At 37.4% G+C, this 26,497-nt stretch overlaps 1 protein-coding gene across 1 annotated transcript in view; it reads right to left on the bottom strand.

Annotated features, from left to right (window-relative positions):
• Positions 1–5,559: 5,559 nt before the first annotated feature.
• The window catches only part of LOC127689163 (aldehyde dehydrogenase, cytosolic 1-like), a 38,891-nt gene continuing 17,953 nt past the window's right edge, over positions 5,560–26,497 (bottom strand). The window contains 7 exon segments of the mRNA XM_052188506.1: positions 5,560–6,122; positions 9,573–9,647; positions 13,026–13,183; positions 14,035–14,199; positions 19,834–20,018; positions 21,354–21,456; positions 25,770–25,883. Coding sequence (XP_052044466.1) covers positions 6,050–6,122; positions 9,573–9,647; positions 13,026–13,183; positions 14,035–14,199; positions 19,834–20,018; positions 21,354–21,456; positions 25,770–25,883 — 873 coding nt within the window. The 3' untranslated portion in view covers positions 5,560–6,049.

The following is a 26,497-nucleotide window of genomic DNA, read 5'->3' as shown; positions in this document are numbered from 1 at the left end:
AGACATGGAGATGGAGATGGAGACAGAGACAGAGATGAGACAGAGCTAAAGAGACAAACATGTTTTCTGGAGTTTTCTGTACTTATAAAACAACAAAATTTAAAGAAAGTAGCAAAAACTGTTTATGTTTTTTATTACATTATACTCTTTCTGTGCTGTTCAAATACAAGTTATTGATTATGAAACATGTCACATATAAAATTTGAACACAAGCTGATTTCCCTCTTGGCCATATATATTAAAATAGTTTGGATGATTAAAAAGGGTTATGTTTAGCTCTGTACCCTATTTTTTGATTGGGTTATTTGGTTGGATAGAATCTAACTCCTTGAGTTGAGATTTCTTTATATATTTTAGATATTAGCCCTCAAATATATGTAGGATTAGTGAAGATCATTTCCCAAACTGTAGTTTGCAGTTTTGTCTTGACAGTGTCCTTTGCCTTACAGAAGTTTTTCAGTTTCTAGAGGTACCATTTATCAATTGGTGATCTTAGAGTCTGAGTCATTGGGGTTCTGTTCAGGAAATTTTCTTCTGCACCAATGCATTTAAGGTTATTTCCCACTTTCTCTTCTATTAGATTTAGTGTATCTGGTTTGATACTGAGGTCCTTGATCCACTTGGACTTGATATTTGTGCAGGGTCAAAAAAGGTATCAATTTGCATTTTTCTACATGTAGACAACCACCATTTATTGAAGATGCTTTTTTTTTTCTATGTATGGTTTTGGCTTCTTTGCCAAAGATCAAGTATCCATAGGTATATACTTACTCTGTTTATTTCCGAGTCTCTGGTTTAATTCCATTGATCAATGTGGCTATTTTTGTACCAATACCATAAGGTTTTTATCACTATTGCTCTTTAGTACCGTTTGAGGACAGAGACGGTGATTCATCCAGAAGTTCTTTTATTGTTGAGAATTCTTTTTGCTATCCTGAGTTTTTTGTTTTTCGATGTGAAGTTGAGAACTGCTCTTCCCATGTCTGTAAAGAATTTTGTGGGAATTTTAATTGGAAGTGTGTAGAATCTGTAGATTGTTTTTGGTAAGATGACTATTTTCATGGGAGCCAGAGAGAGGGAGGGATCGGGGTGGGCAAGGAGACTGGAGAGGAAAAGGTAGCAGGATCAGGTATGTGGGAGAGACAGGAGAGAAATTTAGTGGGCCAAAAGAGTAAATAGAAACAATCAACTGCCTGGGGTTCTGGATTGGTGCACCTCTAGAAAGTCCCAGAGACCTGGGATGGGGAGGCTCCCAGGAATTAATACACCTGGAATTGGCTGAAATACAATAAGTGTAGGTGCAAAGAGAGGACCTACAATAGTGGGACAGGGCACTCTAGTGGAAGAATGGGGACAGCACACCTTCAAACTTTCTGAACCGAAATTGTTCCTGTTTAAAAGAAATTCAGTTTTTAATCTTAGCCATTCTGACTGGTGTGAGGTGAAATCTCAGGGTTGTTTTGATTTGCATTTCCCTAATGACTAATGATGCTGAACATTTCTTTTTTTAATATTTTATTTTCTATATTCTTTATTTACATTCCAAATGATTTCCCCTTTCCCGGGTCCCCCCTCCCCATATGTCCCATAAACCTTCTTCTCTCCATCCATTCTCCAATCACCTCCCTCCTTTTACTCTGTCCTTATATTCCCTTCCACTGCTAGATCAATCTTTTCTAGGATCAGGACCCTCTCCATACTTCTTCATGGGAGTCATTTATTATGCGATTTGTGCCTTGGGTATTCAGGGCTTCTGGGCTAATTAATATCCACTTATCAGAGATTGCATTCCATATGTATTCTTTTGTGATTGGGTTACCTCACTTAGGATGATATTTTCCAGATCAAACCATTTGCCTAAAAATTTTGTGAATTCATTGTTTCTAATTGCTGAGTAGTATTCTATTGTGTAAATATACCACATTTTCTGTATCCATTCCTCCTTTGAGGGGCATCTGGGTTCTTTCCAGCTACTGGCTATTATAAATAAGGCTGCTATGAACAATTGGGAAAGGATATTCACCAACCCCACATCTGATAGAGGGCTAATATCCAATATATACAAAGAACTCAAGAAGTTAGACCCAAGGGAACCAAATAACCCTATTAAAAATGGGGTACAGATCTAAACAAAGAATTTTCACCTGAAGAAATTCAGATGGTCGAGAGGCACCTTAAGAAGTGCTCAACATCATTAGTCATTAGGGAAATGCAGATCAAAACAACCCTGAGATTTCACCTTACACCAGTCAGAATGGCTAAGGTCAAAAACTCAGGAGACAGCAGGTGTTGGCAAGGATGTGAAGAAAGAGGAACTCTCCTCCACTGCTGGTGGGGCTGTAAGATGGTACAACCACTGTGGAAATCAGTCTGGAGGTTCCTCAGAAAACTGGACATGAGACTTCCAGAGGACCCTACTATACCTCTCCTGGGCATATACCCAAAGGATACCCTGGCATGAACATTTCTTAAGGTGCTTCTCAGCCATTCGAATTTCTTCAGGTGAAATCTTTGTTTAGTTCTGTACACCATTTTTAATAGGGTTATTTGGTTCTCTGGAGTCTAACTTCTTGAGTTCTTTGTATATATTGGATATTAACCCTCTGTTAGATGTAGGGTTGCTGAAGATCTTCTCCCAATTTGTTGGTTGCTGTTTTGTCCTTTTGACAGTGTCCTTTGCCTTACAGAAATGTAATTTTATGAGGTCCCATTTGTCAATTCTTGATCTTAGAGAGTAAGCTATTGGTGTTCTTTTCAGGAACTTTTCCCCTGTGCCCATGAGCTCAAGCCTCTTCCCCAGTTTCTTTTCTATTAGTTTCAGTGTGTCTGGTTTTATGTGGAGGTCCTTGATCCACTTGGAGTTGAGCTTAGTACAAGGAGATAAGAATGGATCAATTTGCATTCTTCTACATGCTGACCTCCAGTTGAACCAGCGCCATTTGTTGAAAAGGCTATCTTTTTTCCACTGGATCCTTTTAGATCAAGTGACCATAGATGTGTGGGTTCATTTGTGGGTCTTCAATCCTATTCCATTGATCCGCCTGCCTGTAACTGTACCAATACCATGCAGTTATTAACACTATTGATCTGTAGTACTGCTTGAGGTCCAGGATACTGATTCCCCTAGAAGTTCTTTAACAGTTGAGAATAGTTTTAGCTATCCTGGGGTTTTTGTTATTCCTGATGAATTTGAGAATTGCTCTTTCTAACTCTATGAAGAACTGAGTTGTGATTTTGATTGGGATTGCATTGAATGTGTATATTGCTCTTGGCAAGATGGCTATTTTAATTATATTAATCCTGCCCATCCATGAGCATGGAAGATTTTACCATTTTTCTGAGGTCTTCTTTGACAGCAGGTGTTGGCAAAGATGTGGAGAAAGAGGAACACTCTTCCACTGCAGATGGGAATGCAAGTTGGTACAACCACTCTGGAAATCAGAAAACTGGTCAGGACACTTCCAGAGGACCTTGCTATACCACTACTAGGCATATACCCAGAGGATTCCCCAGCATGCAATAAGGACACATGCTCCACTATGTTCGTAGCAGCCTTATTTATAATAGCCAGAAGCTGGAAAGAACCCAGTTGTCACTCAATGAAGGAATGGATACAGAAAATGTGGTATATTTAAACAATGAACTACTACTCAGCAATTAAAAACAATGAAATCATGAAATTCTTAGGCAAATGGTTGGAACTGGAAAATATTATCCTAAGTGAGGTAACTCATTCACAAAAGAACGCATATGGAATGCAGTCACTGAGAAGTGGATATTAGCCCAGAAGATCTGAATATCCATGACACAACTCACATATCAAATGATTCTCAAGATGCAGGAAGGAGCGGGCCCTGGTTCTGGAAAGGCTTGCTGTAGCATTGTAGGGAATTACCAGGACAGAGAAGTGGGAGGGGGTTGATTAGGGAATGGACAGAGGGAAGGGGGCTTATGGGACTTATGGGGAGGGGAGAACAGGAAAAAGGAAAATCATTTGGAATGTAAACAAAGAAAATAGACAATAAAAAAAATAAATAATTTTTTTTAAAAATGAAATTCAGGATAAAAATGAAGTAGATGCTAAATAAATGACTTACCAGTGACCAGCCCAATTTGGGAACAATCACATGGGTACTTATCAAACCCTGATACCATTACTGATGTTATGTTTTCCTTACAGACAGGAGCCTAGAAAAGTGGTCCTCTGAGAGGACCTACCAGTAGCTGATTGATATAGATACAGATACTTACAGTCAAACATTAGACTGAGGACAGGGGCCCTTATGAATGATTTACAAGAATGATTGAGGGAACTTAAAGGGATGGCAACCCCATAGGAAGACTAACCTGGACCCCAGGGAGATCCCAGAGACTGAGCCACCAGCCAAAGTCCATACACTGGTCTGAAGCACCTAGCACATATATAGCAGAGGACTTTGGGCCACAGGTTCAGGTGTTATGAGGAGGGCCAACTACAATTAAGGAATACGGATGTTTGAAAAACCATATGAAACCTTCAGTTTTACAGCATCATATGTATATGTGGGTCAGGACTGGGATACCCTCTTCAAGTTGTTGATCAGGGAGGGAGTCTCAAAGAATCCTCAAACAAAACAAGATATAGCCATTTCTCTGGTTGCCCATCAGAATCCCAATTTACTGCTGAAGACAATGCACACTTCAATCACAGGAAGTTGAGGAATCAAGCTGGTACTGACTTAGAAGTTTTCTTTCTGCTGTCTACCTTTCAAAGAAATAGAAGGTGCTATGGACATTATTTGGGAGAAATGTCATCCCAATTCCTATCCAGCTTTGAACCATGTGCTCTAATACAAGCTAAGAGGATGAGTATCAAACTTCCTCCAAAGACTTATACCCTTGCACATAAATCAGTGCTTACCCAAGTCCTCTTTAGGGATGTTTCCCCTTCAGAGAATGACAATTGATAGAAAGATTCACAACTGGCCAATGTGCAGAGGATAAATCTCCACAGAATGCTTAGCCATAAATGGGGCTTGTGTAGTAACATCCCCTCTCCCCAAGGCCCAGGGAACATAATGGAAAAGGGGTAGAAATATTGTAATGGCCAGAAGTCAAAGAAGACTGCTACAAAATAGTGCTTTCTAAATATGACAGGTTCATTGTACTCATGAACTCATGGTGGTTGTGGTTGACTACACAAGACCAGTACAAGGAAAAGACAGTCAACAGTATAGCATGAATGGAGGAAGAGCACACGAGCCTTCATCCTAAGTGGATCTATTAGCTGGTGATGACGGCCAGCAGAGGGAAAGTCAGTTTTATGCAGAGGTATGGCTCCTGATAGATTAATAACGCCCCAGTGAATGGCTCCACACTCATGTGCATGTGGGTGGCATTACTGGATTCCGTGTGTCACAAGAAATGTAAAAGTACATGAAACTGGGGTGTGGATGTGCATGGATGCAGATCTGGGTGGAGTCAGAGGGGAGAGTGGGGTTGTATATGATCACAATACATTGCACACATATATGACACTTCTCAAGGAGTACACATTTTAAAAATTCAAGCTGAACAAAATCATGTGAGATTGCCTTTATTAAGCTTTGCATTCTAATTACAGGTAGGCACGTCAGTTGACAAGCAGTCACGGCATTCTAGAAAATAGTTCACAACACTCAGAGGAATAACTCCGAGGAAGAGAGCAGCTGGCTTTTCAGTTGTCCTGCATGGTGAGTAGTTGAAGGAATCAGTGAGGAAAAGGGGCTTAAATCACGACTGGCCCTCCTCACCAAATGAGTACTCTAGACAAGTAGCTGCACTGGAAAGCACCTGATCATGAGAGTTACAGAGAGCTTGAACCTACATGTATCCTTTTGATCTGGGATGTGAACTGGGTTCACAGATTGAAAGGTGAATGAATCTGTCAGATTAAGCTGCATCTTTTCCATGAGTAACAGTAATACAGATGAAGTAATCAACAGAAGAAATTATAGTAAAACACCACTCTGCTGCTGACTATAGAAGATGTGTAGCCGATCCTGAGAGTTTCTCTTCTCTGCTGGCTTCTTTAGGAGTTCTTCTGAGATATTTTCATTACAACTGTCTTGAGCTCAGTGTATTCATAAACACCATGTTCACCCCTAGAGAGGGAAGAAAATTGCCAATAAATATGATTGTGTAGTGCAGTGTAAGTCTGTAAGTCAATATGATCCCTGGTTATTTGATGCTAGGTTTTTCTTGCTTATCTGACTAGGGATGGTGTAAAATATTTACTGAATACACAGTAGTTCATATTGTTCCTAGCTGACCATTAGCATTATGACCAAGAAAAATATTATTAAACTTGTGTCTTATTTTAAATTATGAGGTACTTGTCTTATTTTCTTTTTTTCTTTCTTTTTTTATTGATATATTTTTTATTTACATTTCAAATGATTTCCCCTTTTCTGGGTCCCCACTCCCCGCAAGTCCGATAAGCCCTCTTTCCTCCGCCTGTTCCTCCATCTACCCCTTCCCACTTCCCTGTTCTGGAATTCCCCTATAATCTTGCACTGAGTCTTTCCAGAACCAGGGGCCACTCCTCCATTCTTTTTGGACATCATTTAAATTGTGGATTATGTCTTGGGTATTCAAAGTTTCTAGGTTAATACCCACTTATCAGTGAGTTCATACCATGATTGATCTTTTGAGACTGGGTTACCTCACTTAGTATGATGTTCTCCAGCTCCATCCATTTGTCTATATATACTACATTTTTTGTATCCATTCCTCCATTGAAGGACACCTAGGTTCTTTCCAGCTTCTGGCTACTACAAATAGGGCTGCTACGAACATAGTGGAGCATATGTCCTTATTGCATGCTGAAGAATCCTCTGGATATATGCCCAGGAGTGGTATAACAGGGTCCTCAGGAAGTGTCATGCCCAGTTTTCTGAGGAACTGCCAGACTGATTTCCAAAGTGGTTGCACCATCTTGCAACCCCACCAGCAGTGGAGGAGTGTTCCTCTTTCTCCACATCCTCACCAACACCTGCTGTCTCCTGAGTTTTGATCTTAGCCATTCTGACTGGTGTGAGGTGAAATCTCAGGGTTGTTTTGATTTGCATTTCCCTAATGATTAATGATGTTGAACATTTCTTAAGGTGTTTTTCAGCTCTCCGAAGTTCTTCATGTGAAAATTCTTTGTTTAGCTCCATACCCCACTTTTTAATGGGGTTATTTGGTTCTCTGGGTTCTACTTTCTTGAGTTCTTTGTATATATTAGATATTAGCCCTCTGTGGGATTTAGGGTTGGTGAAGATCCTTTTGTCCTTTTGACAGTGTCCTTTGCCTTACAGAAACTTTGTAGTTTTATGAGGTCCCATTTGTCAATTCTTGATCTTAGAGAAGATCAAGATATCTATTGTTTATACTAGTCTACTTGACTATGCATCTACGAGTACATAATGCAAACTGATCATATTTTATCAGACCAATAACTAAGGGAGGTGAAGTTCATCTTGCACTTTTTGGTCACTGAAGAGCAGCAGAATAAATCACAGGCTGCACTGGAGCCTGCATTTCCCCATCTGCCTGGTTTAGTGATGAGCAGGTAGAGAATGACCAAAATTCACTTTCATTCAAGGTGCTCTGTTCTTCTAATGCTGTAGTTTCAACAGTGTCTTCTGGACTGGAGAGATGACTCAGCAGTTAAGAGCACTGACTGCTCTTCTGAAGGGCCTGTGCTCAAATCCCAGCAGCCACATGGTGGCTCACAACCATCTGTAATGATATCTGATGCCCTCTTCTGGTGTGTCTGAAGACAGTGACAGTGTACTCATCAATAATAAATAAACAAGTTTTAAAAATTTTTTAAAAATATTATAAAAAAAAGTGTCTTCTAATTCTGGGAAACACAGACACTTAATCTTTGTTGGACTATTTTTTTTTCTTGTATTTCCCTTTAAGAAGGAATAAAACTGAAGATTGGCCTGATTCAGCCTTTTCAGATTTCAGGTCTCTATTACTAAACATTCCACAATACACTTATAAAATTTTCAAGCCAACTCCAGCTGAACAGAAACTGAGTCAAGTCTATCTTGACTTACCACAGTAACTTAGTAGGGCTTTACCTGAAACCAATTTTGGAAATATGATTTGTATCCCACCTGGTGGGTGATTTAGTTGGAAGGATTGCACTCAGTTATGTTTTACATTACTTAGAAATGAAGATTGAATTGCACGTATACAGGACTATTCTCAGGATCATAAAACCTATACATGCATAGTATTGCAAAGGAGCTTCATTGTGATTCTTCCCTGCCAACTTTTCTCCTGATTCAACCATATATATCAAATATGTCTTATTCTCCTGAGCAATTAGTAATTCATATATTGATTGTATTTTGTGTATAATTTAAACTTCTTAAAGTATCCCTTGAAAAATCTCAATAGCATGCTTTCAACCTAATTGAGGAGTTTGAACTAAAATGTAGTGTTTATTAAATAGTTTATGTCCAAGAGGCAGACAAATTAGCCTATAACTTTGACCAACTTGCTTTCCATTGTATTTAGGGTTATTAAGGCACTGGGCTTTCTCAGTAGACTTATAAGTGTATTGTCACATTGAGGCTGACCTGAGCCCTCTTCCTCAGAAGTACTGTACATTTACTATTTTAATGCAGACCACAGAAGCATCAATCTGCTTACATTTCTCCCAGGCTAAGGAAACTCTACATGCTACTAGCTCTGGCTTCGAAATCTTTTGTACACAAATCACCTGGGCTAGTCTTCAACTATTGATTGTAATTCAGTGTATCTAGATGAGATCAAAATTGCATTTCTAGTAAACCTGCACACAGCAGCTGAGCTTCTCATGACAGCCCACATGATGTGTGTGAGGCTAAGCTATGTCTGCTTCTGCTCAGTGCCAAGAAATAAGCCTTAATGAAGGTTCAGACAAAGGTTTGCTAAACTGATTTGACCAATATAGTCAAGAAAATAAAAATTCATCCGAGTTCACTATAGGAGGAAACCATGCTTCCATATGTTTTAATTCTGTTTGTCTGCCTTTCAGAATGAATCATCTTCGAACTCTTGGAAGGAGTCATTAGTGGTAATCATCTCAATAATTCTCTATATTTGCAGCAAATAACTTATTTAACAGATACATCATTGCTTTAGGTAGCTGTCACCAGAAGCATGTTGGTTTGAGGTCAGGCAACCCTCATTTATTTAGGATGTATATTTGAATACCTACATTGCTTCAATATTTAATTACATGCATCTCAAAATCATGTTTGCCCTTTTACCTCCTTTCTTAAAATGTTTCCCAAATAGCTTCTACTCACATATATCATAGGCCATTCTAAAAGCAGGCAGCAATTTAGTTATCAAGTAGGGGTATACTTAACGAAGTACACCCACAGCTCTTTATGGTTGTAGGAGCTTAATGAATTATATTGCTTTTCTGCACTTACAAAATTTAAAATAGTGTTGGGTACTAAATATGGATGGAATTTATCTAAGGTAGTGAAAATAGATCAGTTTCCTGGGAGTGGTACTCCTTTTCACAAACTTAGATATTTATTGTAATATAACATTTAACTTACAGTTCTCGCCCATTTCCAGACATCTTGAATCCACCGAATGGGCACTGGAGAGGGAGAGCCAAATAGCAGTTCACCCTGGAAAAGAAAAGGGAAACCTACTATAGAAAATAATTAACTAATGCTATAATTTCTAAACTGAAATTTTAAATATTCAGAGATCACCTTAAGAATTCCTTTGTTTCAACCTAATATGATGACTGAGATAAAAACGCAGTGCTATAATTTATAATGTGGAAAGCATCCGCATATTACCTAGAAATGAATAACTATAGGTATGAATAGTAACTTTTTAAAAAGTTAGTTTGAATCATCACAGAGGGAACAATCAATGCACCATGAATGGAAGTGTCTGAGGCCAGAATTGAATGATGTTCTTTAATGCCCTCCATGTAGGAAGCTTTGTGATGATCTTAAAGTTTATACACTTAGCAGTCTAAGATCGACTCTCTTTAACAGTTAAAATATTTGTCAATATTTATTTCATTTGTTTCATTCATTGATCCATAGATGGTTTATACAGAAGTAATGACAGGAATTGGAACTTATTATTATAAATATTTTTGAAGATATTTCTTCAGAAAAAAATAGTATAAAATGGGTATAGAATTAAAGAGAAGACTAAAAATAGACCAAGGTAATGTGGAGGAGTGGTGACAGGGTGCAATTTTGCAGGCCAGGACCAATTATTTTAATGCTAATGTAGAAAGGGTGATGTTTTATAATTTATAATACTCCTGTTGACCTCTGTCAGATGATTTATAAAAATACATTGTACACAGAGAGTTTTTAGTAAATGTACAATATGAATATGTGTGAGTTAGTCACACTGAATTAACTAGTACTTTTATCATAGGGGAAAATATCTGTTGATCATTAGTTATGCTAACTAAATGAGAATTTTATTTATTTCCTTTAAGAAACTTGAGAAGAAATGCCAGTATAAAAAAGAAAACAAGATTTTGAGCTATAGTGCCTAATGCTAATTGTATATTAACATTATACAGCAGTTTTGAAAAGTTTCATTGAATAAAAGACCTATGCAAGAGTAAATCACAGAGACATACTATGATTGAGATGTTTGAGTTACAACCTTGTCCCTCATTTGCTTGCTTATATAAATTTCATTTATTGTGTGTGTATGTGTATGTGTGTGTGTGCATGTTATGTGTATGTGTTATATATATATATATATATGTGTGTGGGGGGGTGGGTGGGTGGGTAGGTGTGTGTGTATGTGTGGATGTTGTATGTGTGTTATGTGTGTGTATGTTCATGCAATGCACATGCATACAAGAAACTAAAAAGAGGCTAGAGGTAAAGTGTTTGTTTTGTTTTAGCTTTTCACTGTCTCTCTATTTTACCTTTAGACTACATCTCCCACAGAGCCTGGAGCTCACCAATTTAGCTAAATTGCCTGACCAATAAACTCGAGGCATGCTTCTATCTGCAGCTATGGCCACAGTGACAGACTCAGAAGCACAGGCCAGCATGTCTGACTTTCCACGGAGAATGAAACTCATTTCTTACGCTTGCACACCAAGCACTTTCTTTGCTGAATCATCTTATGCTCAGCCCCACATTATATATGTTGAAGCTCTCAGATGAGTATTGCTTCTCTGAAATGCATGGGACCACAAGTGTTTCAGTTTGGGGAGTTTTTCAGACTATGAACTACTCACATAGATTTTACTGGTTGAAAATCAATATTTGAAAATACCAAATTTGAAATGATCCAAAACACAAGCATTTCAGTCCCATATTTCAGAGCATTTTAGATATAGCATTTTAATGCATGGTGGTTAAACTTATACATGGCAAACATTAAGAAGGATTTTCTAGAGTGCTGAAGGTCAGCCTCCCACCACTACTATTATTGTATGAACTTGATAAGTTACTTAATCTCAAAAGTCTCCTGGGTTTGTTTTTGGGGTTTTTTGTTTGTTTGTTTGTTTGTTTGTTTTGGTTTTTGGTTTTGGGGGTTTTTTGTTGTTTTTTTTTTTTTCAAAAAGTGCTTACTTTAATAAGAAATTTCTTCACATAAATTGTTTTGTTTTTATAACAGATAAAGTTTGGAATAGCCAATAGTGAGTTGTTAGGTAAGATAAAATGATGAATAAACACATTGCAACTGTGAACCAATAGTTGCTGAATGGTGACTCTCAGTTTGCTAGGAGGAAAAGATTCTTCAGGCTATCAAGAGGACCAAGAACTGCCTGGCTGTGTCCTTTAGAATGCTTTTCTGTGCCTGCTTTTCCTTAACTGGACTAGGTGGGAGAATGAAAATACCTTGTGCTGTAGCTAGGTCTGAGGGGAGGCTTGGTGAGACAGGGAAACTGAGGAGAGAGACCAGAAGTGGACCACAGCCTTTGACAGGCACAACCTGAGAATGTGTATTAAAGTTAAATTATAAAATTCAATTAACAAGTGCTGGAGAATTGGCTCAGTGGTTAAGAGCACTGGTTGCTCTTTCAGAGGTCCTGAATTTAATTCCCAGCAACCACTTGGTGGCTCACAACCATTTGGAATGTGATCTGATGCCCTCTTCTGGTGTTCATGATGATAGCTTAGTCATACTAATAAACATTAAATAAATAAATCTTAATTTTTAAAAAAAAATCAAAGAACAAACTAAGTCAAGAGTTAAAGAAAAGGGTGGAAAGATGACCTAGAGTTAACAGTACTTGCTGCTCTTTGAAGGGCTTGAGTCGGTTCCCAGTACCAATATTCTTGTGGCTTACAATGGTCTATGACCCCAATTCCAGCTGGTCTGATGTTTTTTTCTGACTACTGCATGCCCCAAGAACTCACATGGTATACAGAAACACATGCAAGCCAAACACCCATATACATAAATTCCTTTCTATAAAGAATAGCATCATACCTAGACCAGCTACTCAGGAGTTTGATGCAAAAGGGTAAGAAATCCAACACTAGAATGGGCCACATAGTGAATTCAAGGCCAGATTAAGCAACAGAGTGAGCTCCTGTCTCATATTAAAAAGCATAAAAGAGACCAGGATAGAGTATGCACTCCGATAATGTAACACCTTAGGCTTTATTTTAAGTATGGAAACTTGATAAAATAACTTTTATAAAGTACCAATATAAACTGCCTAATGTAAGGTTGACTATGACAGAATTTTTCTTTCATCTCGTATATTCATAGCAGAGTGCCAATTGCCCTGAAATTATCTAACAATGTGTGTATATATATATATATATATATATATATATATATATATATATATATTATAAATCAAACAGCCATGAAATGGTCAATGTTCTACATAAGTAATTTGAAAACCTGGATGATGATAATGTCTTTTGTTTTTACTTACAGAAACTACCATTATAACAGATCAGATAAGTTCTATGAAAGTTCAAGTCTAGAGGAATCCAAGTCAGTCTGCCTACATGGCTGATACATTAAGGACACACTTCAGTTGCACTTACCACACCATCCCAGCCTGCAGAGCAGAAGACATGGTGACGGCCCTATCCAGGTCTTTCGTGAAGACTCCTGCTGCTAGGCCATAGGGTGTATTGTTTGCTCTCTTGATCACATCATCTATAGATTTAAACTTCATGATTTGTTGTACTGGTCCAAATATCTACCAAAGAATGACAGAAAAATAGGTTATCAGTATAGAGACCACATATGATTTAAACACAGTATATGTGCTTGCCCAGAAACCATTCTACATTGGCCGAGGTGCTGTCTTTCATCTAAGACCTATGTGTGAGAATTAGAATAGGTGGCCATGGGCAGTGGACATAAAAAGAGGTTGTGACTGTGTGTGACATTCTATGTGTACCAGATACCAACTGTTACAACAGCATTTATTCTTACATCATGTGACAGAGCTGCCCAAAATGGAAGAACTGAACATCAACTCACTAACTGCATCATTTTCTTATAAACATCTTAAAACTTAACTCCAGTTTCCTTCATTGTTTAAGTTACTACACAAGATAACAAGACTAAGAAAGAAATGCTTTGCTTGAATAATAACAAATAAACAATGACTGAGAACAATGTTTATGTGCTCCTAGGAGTCCCTCATTTCCCTTAAAAAGACAGTCCACTCTGTCTCTCTGAGGTTAGGTTGACTTTTTTATATTCTTATAAGGGATATCAGTCAATACTTGTCCTTCTGTGCCTGGAAATATAACTTAATATGTGTATAGTTGTTCCTATTTTTACAAATGATAGCATCATTTCCCATTCCTTTAAGGCTGTGAATGAAGCACTTAGGGAGCTGATGTGACTTATTATACATTTGATAATTCATTGCAGGCCTACTGGATTCCTCTCTGTTCAATCTTGTTCACAATATTTTTAAGACTTTGTCAATCATTTCTGGAAAATGATATTCAAGAAGCTGAGCTTTCAGAGGGACACATAGCTTATACACAGAGAGAACATGGCAAACACAGCAACAGAACCATGTGGGAACATCACCTCCTCTTTGGCAATGCGCATCTCATCGGTCACATTGGAGAAAACTGTGGGCTGGACAAAGAAGCCTTTGTTCCCCCAGCGTCCTCCACCACACTCCAGTTTGGCTCCTTCTTTCTTCCCACTCTCAATGAGATCAAGTATTTTATTATGTTGTTCCTTGTCAATCTAGTTGAAAGAAATCACAGACAGAGGAACGATGATAAATATAACATGCTATGAATGAAGGCTTCAAAAATGCCAGGATATTTCTACTAAATCTGATCATTCGAAACATACATGAAGGTGACATACATTCATCTCATTTTACAGTATGTTTTCTTTCTAATCAATTTTCAGGAAAGAACACTAGAATGTATTTAATTTTAATTGCAGTTAGGAAAGAATAGAAATTAGCAACATGAGAATACACGAAACTTTCATACAACTGGCTTTTGTTCACATTGGAAGAAAAAATTTGCTAATGATTGAATACATTGGTTTGGGATCTTAGTCCTGAGTGGGAAAAAGATCTTTGACTCAGGTCCAATGGGTATGCCACTTGAGAAGCAGATACATTTGATGATCAGAGATCCATTTCCTTCAGAGATAGAGCCAGTGCACCCCTAAGCCATGCATGACCTAGCATCTCTAGGTACCATAATTTGGGATCATCTTTAGCAGGTTGCATTCCAACAGCTAACGTGTTCTATTTATCTTCTTTGTACTTCAACAGATGAACTATATCTAAACATATGGCTGTTACCATGAATGTGCAACATTTTTGTTGGATATATTTTTATTTACATTTCAAATGTTATCCCCTTTCCCTGTTTCCCCTCCAAAAACACCCTATCCTATACCACCTCCCCCTGCTTCTGTGAGGGTGCTCCCCCACCTACCCACCCATTCCCACTTCACTGCCCTAGCATTCCCCTACACTGGGGCATCAAACTTTCACAGGACCAAGGGTTTCCCCTCCCATCAATCCAATATTTTAACTAATATTTTACATAAGAAAGAATGAAAAGGAGGTCAGAGTTCTGATTTGATGGTATCAGAATAATCCCACTCTCCCCACACTGCATCGGAATATGAGATCTTCCCCTTACCTCAGCCCTCATGGAAGGGGTAAATGATTATCTCTTAGATATGACATTATTTGTGAAAACAGGCTATCTGAGGTAAGAGAGTGCAGGGAGGGAGTATGCAAAAAAAAAAAAAAAAAAAAAAAAAAAAAAAAAACAGAAACACTAAGAAGAGGGTGAGGTTTTTGCCTATTCAACTTGTCTCTTGTTCTGACTTGAAAATGGCATTCTTTGTATTTTTGGGCTCTGCAAATTTAAGCCCAAATCTAAGCCTTGCAAGGATCAGAAGAGATTCCATGCATGTTCTCTAGGAGCCAGGAAGCTTATAATAGCCATACTATTATCAAATGACAGGGAAGCATAATGTCTGCTGTGAGTGTCTTCTATATATGACTTGGAAGCTGTACCCATGAAATCTCCAAGTTGAGCTTAGCCAAACAAGACTCATGCAATGACAAAAATCATCTGACAAGCTGACATGGATGGAGAAAATCTCTCAAGAGCCTACACCACAGGAAATTAATAGCACATGTAAGAGGAAATCAGTTTTACCAAAGAAGGACTGTTGATAGGTTATCCAGTCCCAAGCAGTAAACTTTGAACACATACAAGCTACACCTAATGCACTCAGAGGCTATATACATAATATTTAGATATGTGCAGCAATAATTAAAGAAGATACCATTCAGGTGGAGTGAGGGAAGAGACAAGGGAAGAGATGGAGGGGAGAAAAGAGAAAATAGAAGAAATGCTTCACAGGAAAGTCTCAAATTCTTTAAATTTAAAAGATTGTTATTTTTAAAAATCCTTATTATATCTAAGATGTGAAGTTGATTGTTACCATGCTCAAAAGGATTTAGTTGTTATTTATTTAATAGGGATTTGTGAATATGTGCAAAATAAGCATATTGTTAGATGTATCAACATATGACCTTGTCACATTTCAGAATGTAATGAATCTTCAATGTTAATATTACTATTTCCTCATTATTGGCAAATAAACTGAGTAGGAAAAATGGTCAAATTACTTTTTCAAATGAAACTACTCATTCCATATATAAAGTATATGTGTGTGAATGAAGTCAAATAGAAAAATTTTTCAGTATCCATACCATCTTATATTCACAGCCAACAAGATATAGGCTGCAGAGACTCGTGCCCACACACACATGCTTCACTTTCCATTTTTAAAATGTCTATTAGTGCGATTTCACTAAAGGTGATCATGTTTTTTATTTACCTTTTTCCTGGTTGATAATGTTGAGCATCCTTTCATAGATTTTCTAGTCACCTTGTTAGAGAAGTATCTATTTAGATCATTTTAACATTTTGAAATGTGTATTTGATAATTTCACAGAAGATTATATTCACCCTGAAACTTCTCCAGCCTCGCCTTTAGCTATTTAATTGGTCTATGTCACATATCCTATGCTAAATCCTTATAAGACATATACTTAGAAAATGCTCTTTGTCTTCTCATATGGGAATTTTCATATGTTTAATAATACCCTTTGATGAAGTCTAACTTACCTACTTTTCTCCTTAGCTGCTCATGCTTCTTGGTGTCATAGCTAAGACTCAACTGCAAAATCAAAGATCATATGGTTTGTCCCTATTTTTCTCCCTAATTGTTTCATGGTGTTAACTCACATTTAGATTGTTGGTTCATTTTGAACGAATTTTTTTTATATGTTTTGAACAATAAACCAAGTTTTAGTCTTTTGCATATATAAATTCAGCAACATTTGCTGAGAAAACAATTCTCTCCCCTCAGTGGTTATAACATTCTTTTAAAAAAAAAAAATAGCCATTTCCCTGGAAAGATGGTTCAGCTGTTAGGAGCACAGATGCTCTTACAGAGGACTTACATTTGGTTCTCAGCACATGCATGGCAGCTCATAGCAGTCTGTAATTCCAGGTGATGGGGAGCAGTCACTATTGTCGAACTTTGGCAGGCTATGCACGCACATGGTATACAAACATACATGCAGGCCAAACATTCAAACACATAAACTAAAATAAAATCTTTTTTAAAAATTAAACTAGCCATACAGCACAGGAGTTTGTTTCTAGAGCCATGGTTTGATTCTACTGAAATACATATCCATCCTCATGCTAATGGCATGGTGGCTAGAGCTTTGAGTGAATTTTCAAAACTGGGAAATTAAGTCTTCCAAATTTCTTACTTTTCAAGGTTGCTTTGGCTACTCAGGGCTAATAGCAGGTCCATATGAATTTGAGTATCAGATTTTCCATGTTAGAATTTTGATAATATTAATCCCCAATCAACGAAAATATTCATTTGGGTGGATATATTCAATTTTGTTTTATAGAATTGTATAGTTTTAAATTTGCAAGCCCCCTATTTCCTTGTTAAAAGCATTGCTAAGTCTTTTACTCATTTAGGAGATTCTGTTCTTTCAAATTCAAAACGGATAAGGAAAACGATCTCTGTTTGAAGAAAGGATGGGGTATATAGAACATTGTAAAAATCTACAAGAAAGCTGCTATAGATCACAGGTGACCTCAGCAGTTACAAATTAAACTCACAGTGTCACTGATGATTCCATAAGTCACAAGGAAGTAATCAGAAAAAAAAATTTCATACATGGATAGATAGCTTAAATATCTCCACACCAATTTGGTTGTGACTCAGTATGAATTCCAAAACTCTGCTTTAGAAAGACTTGGTAACTCAGCCCACAGTAGATGAGATGCTAAGCAAGAGCTTGGTCAATGTGTGTTTCTTCCTATAAGCTCATTATTTTTTTTATAGGAGAGAGAGCAAGAAACATATAAGCATATATAAGCATTGTTAATCCTGGGACTTCCAAAACTGTGTGTTGGTCAAAGTCCCAGCATACCATCCATCTACTTTCTCTTCTGATATATAGATATCAGAACATATATCTAATGATAAAAGTATTTTAAATTTATGTAGACAGACCAATAGATAATTAGAACAAGAAATAGTAATGACATAAACACTCAGAATTATGCATTTTTCTGGACTATGAAACAAACAAATTTGAAAAAAATATCAAGTCTGATAAAAATCAGCAACTACTTCTATATAATCTCTAAACTCAATGGTAAAAAAAATGATAATGATACAAAACAATAATTGTTTCACTGACAGTTACCTTATTACTTTGAGTTTTCAATGCTTGCCAATTGTTTTGTCCTAAGATTTTCCTGTTTGGGTATTTGTGCTGAGTAGACAATTCTGAACCATTCTTCCAAATTAATTGCATCCAGAGAAAACAGTGACCAAGTCTCCTTTAAATTTTATGGTGTAGTCAGACTTCTCTCTCAAGGTATAGTTGGTATTAATGTGGTCCAAGTTTTTGTTAATTCAATTTAGGTTATACTTAGTTTAAAATTCAATGAAGTTTGTGTCAATAGTGAGACACACTGCAGCAGATTTAATGTGAAAGTGTTTTCACATTAAATACCAAAGTCAATATCCCATCCCCAGAGCACAGCTCTCAGCAGTGGTTCTACTGGTATTTAGGAAAATGAATTCTGTTGAATGGTTTCCTAGTCACTATGCTGTGCCTAGCAGCAACCCTTCCTCTGTTCATTAGATATGAGTAGACCCCCTCATCTTGTTAAAACAACTCAGTCTCCAGATAAGGTCAGTGTCCCCTGTGGGTGTGTGGAATACTGCCTCCAGTTGAGGATCACTGATTCAGGTCAGGATCCAGAGGCAGGAGTGAACTCAGAGCCACAGGTCCAAGAGCTTGAACCACAGACCAAGAACAAAAGGAAAAGGTGATTTTGAGTAAGAGAAACAAAGACATTCATATTTACAGTGGATCTAACTAAGAAGAAGAAACCTAGAGCCCTGGGAATTCCTGGCTTTTGACAACTAAAGAGAGAAGCCTCTCAGTAGCCCAGAAAACAAGAACGTCAAGAACCACTTATAATAATATCATTACATCATAGAAACTGAGGACCCTGCAGAAGATTCAGTAATGATCTAACGCTTAGACCTGTAGAATGGTGGCTGAGAGGAAAGACTGGTGATGAGAGTGAATTAGCAGCTATATAGACAATTTTCCAGATTAAGAATTGTCTGTAGGAATTAAGAGTTTTGCAAAATGAAGGAATTAATAACGTTTTAAATTTTTCCTTCTTTTTTGGCGTGAATATGGGAGTGTGGTATGTAAGCGTGTGTATTGGCATGTATGTGAGCACAAGTGGAAGCACATGCTGGTACATCTGTGTGGACCTGTATGTATAAAGTTATGCATACGTGTGTGTTTATGCCAAAGGTTGGCACTGGGTGTCTTCCTCAATGACTTTCAGTTTTACCTACTGGCAGGCTCCTGAACCCATAGGCCAGTATAACTACCTAGCTCACCCTCTTGAGTACTAGAATTTCAGATGTGCTCCTAGACACATCCAGCTTTTATGTGAGTGGTAGTTCAGAACTCAGGTCCTCAGGGATATATGAAAAATGTTTTAGGAATTGATCCATTTCCCCAACACTTCTTTTGATGCAAAATTCCCACATGGCTCCTAGAATGTTTCTAGATACTTAAAAAAAAAAAAAGCCAACACAAAACAAAATCATATCTTTGCTGTTGGAAGTTAGATTATTTAAATCACCAGATGAAGAGAATATCAGCTAACAATGAGCATAAATAAGAAGTTATACTTACTCAATCAAACTTAGCCTTAAAAAGATTGGTTTTCCATCTGAAATGCTGTCATTCTAATGTTTACTCACCTGAGGACCTTGATTTATTTCTGAGTTCAGAGGATTTCCTAGAACATATTTCTTAGCCCGCTCAACACTCCTCCTTACAAACTCATCATAAATTGACTCCTCAACGAAAATCCTGGATGCTGCAACGCACAACTGACCCTGGTGGAAGAACACTCCTTGGTGTGCAAACTCAACAGCACTATCCACTGCAAAGGAAACCGTCAAAAGAGAGAAGAAATATTTTCTAAAGAATACATGCATAATTATATTTCTCAGAAGCAATATGGTAATAGAGAAAAATGATAAATCATTTAATTAGACATACTCAATATATTCTACCAGTTAGAAGTTAGGTAATGAATTAAACTTTATTTACCATAAAAATAATAACAAAGAAATATGAAAACAGAGTGTCTGCTCTGGCTTCTGAAGAATGTAGATTTGATAAGACAAATATTGTTGCAAATAATTCATACTTATTCCATTTTTTAATACTTCAGGCAATCATTTTTCTTTTACATGTCAGGTTTTAACGAGTTGAGAATAGAAATCTGTATTAACTACTATGTTTTAATAATTTCATAATATTATTGAATATTTAGGTCAACAGAAAGTGCTATTTTTCTGAAAATGACACTCAAACAAAGAAACCTCACTACATTAGAATAAATTATCTGATCTAGAAAAAAAATCAAAATCTAACTCAAGCCTAAAACATAAAAGCATAAAAACTCTTCACTTAGTTTAGATAGTAAAACATTCCTACATTTTTATAATAGAATGTTGATGATTCTAAACAAAAAGAAGTGGTATTTCTTTATTTTATTTTATTTATTTATTTATTTATTTATTTATTTATTTATTTATTTATTTTTGGTTTTTCGAGACAGGATTTCTCTATGTAGCCCTGGCTATCCTGAAACTCACTCTGTAGACCAGGCTGGCCTCGAACTAAGAAATTCGCCTGCTTCTGCCTCCCAAGTGCTGGGATTACAGGCATGCGCCACCACGCCAGGCAGAAGTAGTATTTCTAATGTATGTGTCAATTTTATAAATGAGGAATACTCAGTTCATGGTTGTAGAAATTTGGTGTGAATCTGTGGGCTAAGAGTAGAAGTTGAAAGCATAGTGTGAATAGATAACAGAGTAAAAGTCTAGGAATCTTGCTAACCAAGCAGTACATTCTAATAATTCCAGTAAAGATCATGATAGTGACATCAATGAATTTCATGAATAGCAATTTCTGTGATGTGGAACTGCCAAAAACACATCATAGATCCTAGATGCAGTCCATTCATCCTATCTCTGATTGACAATGGGAAATAGGAATCTATTCCAACCCAGGAAAAAAAAATTGTATCTATGCTTAATTTATCTAAATTTTGGAACAATTCAAAAGCCAGCCGTCCAGAGTTACCACAGGTGCTAGTTAATCCCTTTCATTTTGAAGGAGAGTCATTTGTAAGACTCTAGTTGACAGTGTGACAGTACCAGGCATCAGGAGGAAGAAGGAGAGATGCTAACAAAGTATTTGTACTCACAGTCAGCATCTGCAAACACAATGCAAGGGCTCTTTCCCCCAAGCTCCAGGGTGACCCTCTTTAGATTGCTTTTTCCTGCAGCTTCCTTGATTAATTTGCCAACCTGAAATCAAACAGCACAAAGGAGGGTTCTTAGCATATTCCTGTGTAGAATATTTCATTTAATACTTTCAATTTATAGGACATTTCTGCTACCATTCAATTTCCTTTGGAAGAAGCATTAAATGATTTTGTTCAATATCTGGCATCTTCAGCTGTAAAAGCTTCCATCATCAAGTCTAAAAACACAAGATTAATCAGAAAGTGCTCATGGGAAGGAGAGTAGATCTCAACTGTGAGAGGTGATTTCATGTGTGGGCAGACATGAAGTATGTAAGTGCTGACTTCATGTATGGGCTGGCAAGGGATTATATGTCATTTTCTTCAGAACTTCTCTCTGTACTTGATAAGGAATACTCGGCAGCACCTCAGGTATTGACATCTCATCCCTCTAGTGACCTGTAGAGAACTCTGTCTATCCAAACTAGCATTCTTTCCAATCTGCCTCCACGTTGGGCCTTTATTTGGAATCAGCTCCTAGCACAGGTCTTTCTTAAGCCCTTTTCAAATGATTCTAGATGGACATGAATTTTTTCCTCTAGTCTCCTGAAGAAGCACTTAGAGAGGTACCTGAGTCAACCTCAAACGGCATCACGTATATCTGTATAAAAACCCCAGATACCTATTTGCCTATTTTCAAGAGTAGGCTCACAGCTAATTCTCCCTCCCTCCTTCCCCACACCTCTGGCTCATTATTCCTTCCTTCCTACTCTTCTCCTTCTCAAACACACAGTGATTTGCACAGAAGATGTAGAGAGAAAGAAAGAAAGAAAGAGAGAGAGAGGGAGAGAGAGAGAGAGAGAGAGAAAGAGAGAGAGAAAGAGAGAGAGAGACTGGCTCTGAGCTCTGTGTTTTACCCCTTTTAGCTTGAGTCTCAGGATTCTCATTTCTTCTTTAATTCTAATTTTTTTCAAGAAAATACATTTCTTTTGCTTTTTAAATTTTATATTGTTTTTAAGATCCTTTCCTGTCTAGAGTATTACCTATGATCGTTTTTGTTTCTGACTTCTGAATCGTGGTTTAATTATTATTAATTCTTCGTTTTATATATATATATATATATTGAGAGCACTATAGCCTAAAATGGTCTTTACATTGATTTTTAGAAGTAACCTTTTTTTTATTGTCTGGCTTTCTTTTCCTACTCCATATACTGAAATGTAATTAAAGGTTTCTATTTCATCAGAACAAGAAGATAATATTTAAGTTGATATGGAGATTGAACTTTTATTGTGTAATAGGCAACAGAGAATTAATTTGCTAAAATTTTCAGTCTCAAAGAACTTCAGGGACAAAAACAGAGAAGAGACTGAGGGAAAGTGATAGCTCAACTTCAGATCTATCTCAAGGGGAAGCTTCAAGGCCTGATAGTATTAGTGATGCTATGGTATACTTACAGATAGCAGGCTGTCCTTCAAGAGACCCAACAAGCAGCTGACTGAGACAGCAGCAGATACTGACACCCAACCATTGGATTGAAGTCAGGGAGCCCTGTGGTTGAATTAGGGAAAGACTAGAAGAAGCTGAGGAGGAGGGAGACCCCATAGGAAGACCAGCAGTCTCAACTAACCTGGACCCCTGAGATCTCTCAGACACTGAGCCATCAACCAGGACACACACAGCAGAGAACAGCCTTGTCTGGCCTCAGTGAGAGGAGCTGCAACTAACCCTCAAGAGACTTGAGGTCCCAAGGAGTGAAGAGGCCTTGCAGGGAAGGGGGGACATCCTCTTGGAGATGTGGGAGGAGGAATGGGATGAAGAACTGGGGGGAAGATTGTATCAGGAGGACACTAGAACTGTACAAAAATAAAAGTAATAATAAAAAAATATTCATGAATAAATTTAACTCTGAAATTGGATCAGCAAAAAAATGAATGAATAGTAGACATGTTTAGAGAAACCCTACCTGAAATTTATTTTAAACTTATACTCAATTATTTTTCCACAGTTTCTTCCTCCCCTTCTCTGTTTCCAAAGTCCTTCCTTCCTGCATGTTTCCCTTTCCTTTTCTTCTTCTTTTATCTTTTCTTTCATTTTCTGAGAGTATCTCCTTAGCAGCTTAATCTGGCCTTGAATTTAGGATTCTCTGACTTTCATCTCTCAACTTCTCAGACTCTTTCTAAATGCCATTATGTTCAACTGTTACAACATATCTCTGAATTCTATTTTCACTTAAGATGATAGAGAATTTTATATTTTCTAGATAACAAATTTCAGTATATCTTTTTCTCACTTATTTCTTAAATCTAAGTTTACTGTAGAAAGTAGGCTATCAAAGCTAGCTGACATTTTCTTGAGGAATGAAAAGTATTAGAGTCTTCCTAAAAACAACAGATGATAAGAGAACTAAAGAAGTGAAAACTGGTTAGAAACATGAGTGAGGAAAGGAGGCAGGGAAGAGGGGCTTATGCCCATAGACATGCCAAAGCCCCCAGTATAAAGGATAAAGGACTAATCAGGAACTGAGAGGGCACAGTGACACGCCTAAATTAACTTGAGAAAGTGAAAGAGTAGTAGAAGGAAGCAGAAACTGGGGATGCTTCACAAACACACAATGGGGCCATCTGAGAACTCTTGCCTTTACTGTGTGAAACCTTAAAAGGAAACAGTGCCTGTCCTTGTCAACTACAGGGCCTCATACTGGGAAAAACTCTTCTGTTTTCTAAGACATACCCCTCCATTTGAACCCAGAAGTTGCCTAGTCTTCTAATTCTGTTGATTCTTTTTCAGAAGATGAATGGGCATAGGGAAAGCATTATTGGAATGACAAAATGGCATAGACCATGCTCAAGAACCATCAGCCTCTGGCAGAGACAAACTGGATAAAGGCCCCTATGATCTGAGCTCAGAAGCCTCTTGAATTCCCATTGCAGATGCTGTAGGATTCCACCTACAAGGCTTCTTCTAGCCTGCCTCTTCCATCTGCTGTGATCTCAGCCTGCATCATGACTGCTAAAGATATCAGCATATGGCAACCCACAGTTTCTTTAGAGAAAATCAATATTCTGTGGTTGCTTTTGTCCTATCGCAATCAGAGATTTACATGATACACTATTTTTCTCTTGTCTATTAAAGACAAATACACAGAGAAACATAAGCACACACATTTGAATAGATAAAAAAGTCAATCAGGGTGATGGTGGTGCACCCCTTTAATCCCAGCACTTGGGAGGCAGAGGCAGGCAGATTTCTGAGTTTGAGGCAAGCGTGGTCTACAGAGTGAGTTCCAGGACAGCCAGGGCTATACAGAGAAACCCTGTCTCGAATAAAACAAAACAAAACAAAACAAAAGAAAAAGAAAAAAAAGTCAATGTCTTCTGAAATCCGTTCTCTGTGAAGTTTTAAAATAATGTTGATGTGGCTAATTGCAATTATAAGGAAATTAATAAATCGCTATTTAGAATGTTTTCTCTTCAAGCCTAAAGTTATTAAAACCAAAATTATTCCTTAAAAACCTTAAATAAGTTCTATGTTTGAATGAGTTTACATTCTTTTGATCCCATGAATAGAACTTTTTAAGTATCTATTCACCTTCTCCATTCAACTTGTTTCTTGTGACAGTGGCTTAATAAGCTCTATCTACTTTCTCTTTTCATGCTATGCCAATGACTCACCTAGCACAGCTTTACTTAAAACAGCATAATATCTACATACACTTTTGTTCATAACAGAAACTCATGCAATTCCAAGAATTGCATGTGAAAAAAAACATGATTGCTTCAAATTGCACAGTATCTACATATTCTTTTCTTTGTAACTCATGCAATCCCCAGGATTATATATTCCACAACACTTCCTCTAGTCTTGTTATAGCTTGTTATGGTTGTGGCTGGTTCCTGATTTTCTACTTTGTATCTCTCTACAGTGGAGACAGACACAACTGAGAACTGAGGCTCTCCCAGCAGAAATGTGGAAGGAAACAGAGTATACACGGTAGACAGAGTCACAAACAAGAATCTAAGGACTGTACCATTTAATTTTCTTAATCCAGAGACAGTAATTCATACAAGTCACTGTGGCCCAATAAGTAATTTCTACCATACAGTTCATTAATCATCTGGCATCCTCAGAGGCTATTTCTCCTAAGAGATGGCAGTGATTACACTAAAAAGTTGTTTACTATAATCTTTCCAAATTAGTAACAAATATTTTCTTTTATCCAAAATTTATCCACTTATGTTTCATAAACATATTTGGAGTCTAGAATAAGGAACAAACCACTAAGCAACTTTTTTAAAGAACATGTTGACTGAGAAACAGATGCAGAGAGCAGGCATCTGCTTGTTAGACATGAGATGTTCTGAAAAATGGCCCTACCTCTGTTGATCCCGTGAAGGCCACTTTGTCGATGTCCATGTGAGAGGAGATGGCTGCCCCTGCAGTTGGCCCATAACCGGGGACAATGTTCACCACACCAGGAGGAAACCCTGCCTACAAATTAAGAAATAAGCAAATTACAGATCAAGAATTTAATTCACAAAAGACCTAAGTGACACATCATATTGTTTCATATGTCCACCTTGGGAGTTCTATCAAGAAAATTCATCTAGATGTATCTGTAGTTCTTCATTACTGTTTTTAATTTCTCATCCATATGAACATACCTCCAAAGGTCATGATCCTGAGGGACACTATGTTTTAAAGGTAAGACTGTCATAACTTATATCAGTTGTTCCATGTTCGCTGTGATAAAACATTGACTAAAACAAACTTGGGAAGGAAAGGGTTTGTTCAGTTGATAGGTCATAGTCCATCATTAACGGAAGCCAAGGCAGGAACATGGAGCCAGGAACTAAAGCACAGACCATGGCGGAATGCTACAAACTACCTTACTTTTTCTGGCTCACTCAGTAACTTTTCTTATACAGCCCAGGCCCACCTGCCTAGGGATAGCACTAATCAGGATGAGCTGGGCCTTACTACATCAATAAGCAATCAAAATTGTCCCACAGACATGGTCACAGGCCAATCTGATCACAAATTCTCAAATAAGGTACTCTCTTCTTAGATGTGTCATGCTGGCCAAAACATTGTGACAACTGAAG

The sequence above is a fragment of the Apodemus sylvaticus genome, chromosome 1, assembly GCF_947179515.1.
Source record: "Apodemus sylvaticus chromosome 1, mApoSyl1.1, whole genome shotgun sequence".
In the NCBI taxonomy this organism is placed as follows: domain Eukaryota; kingdom Metazoa; phylum Chordata; class Mammalia; order Rodentia; family Muridae; genus Apodemus; species Apodemus sylvaticus.
Note: the sequence above shows the minus strand (reverse complement) of the source record. Positions and strands in the feature narration are given on the sequence as shown.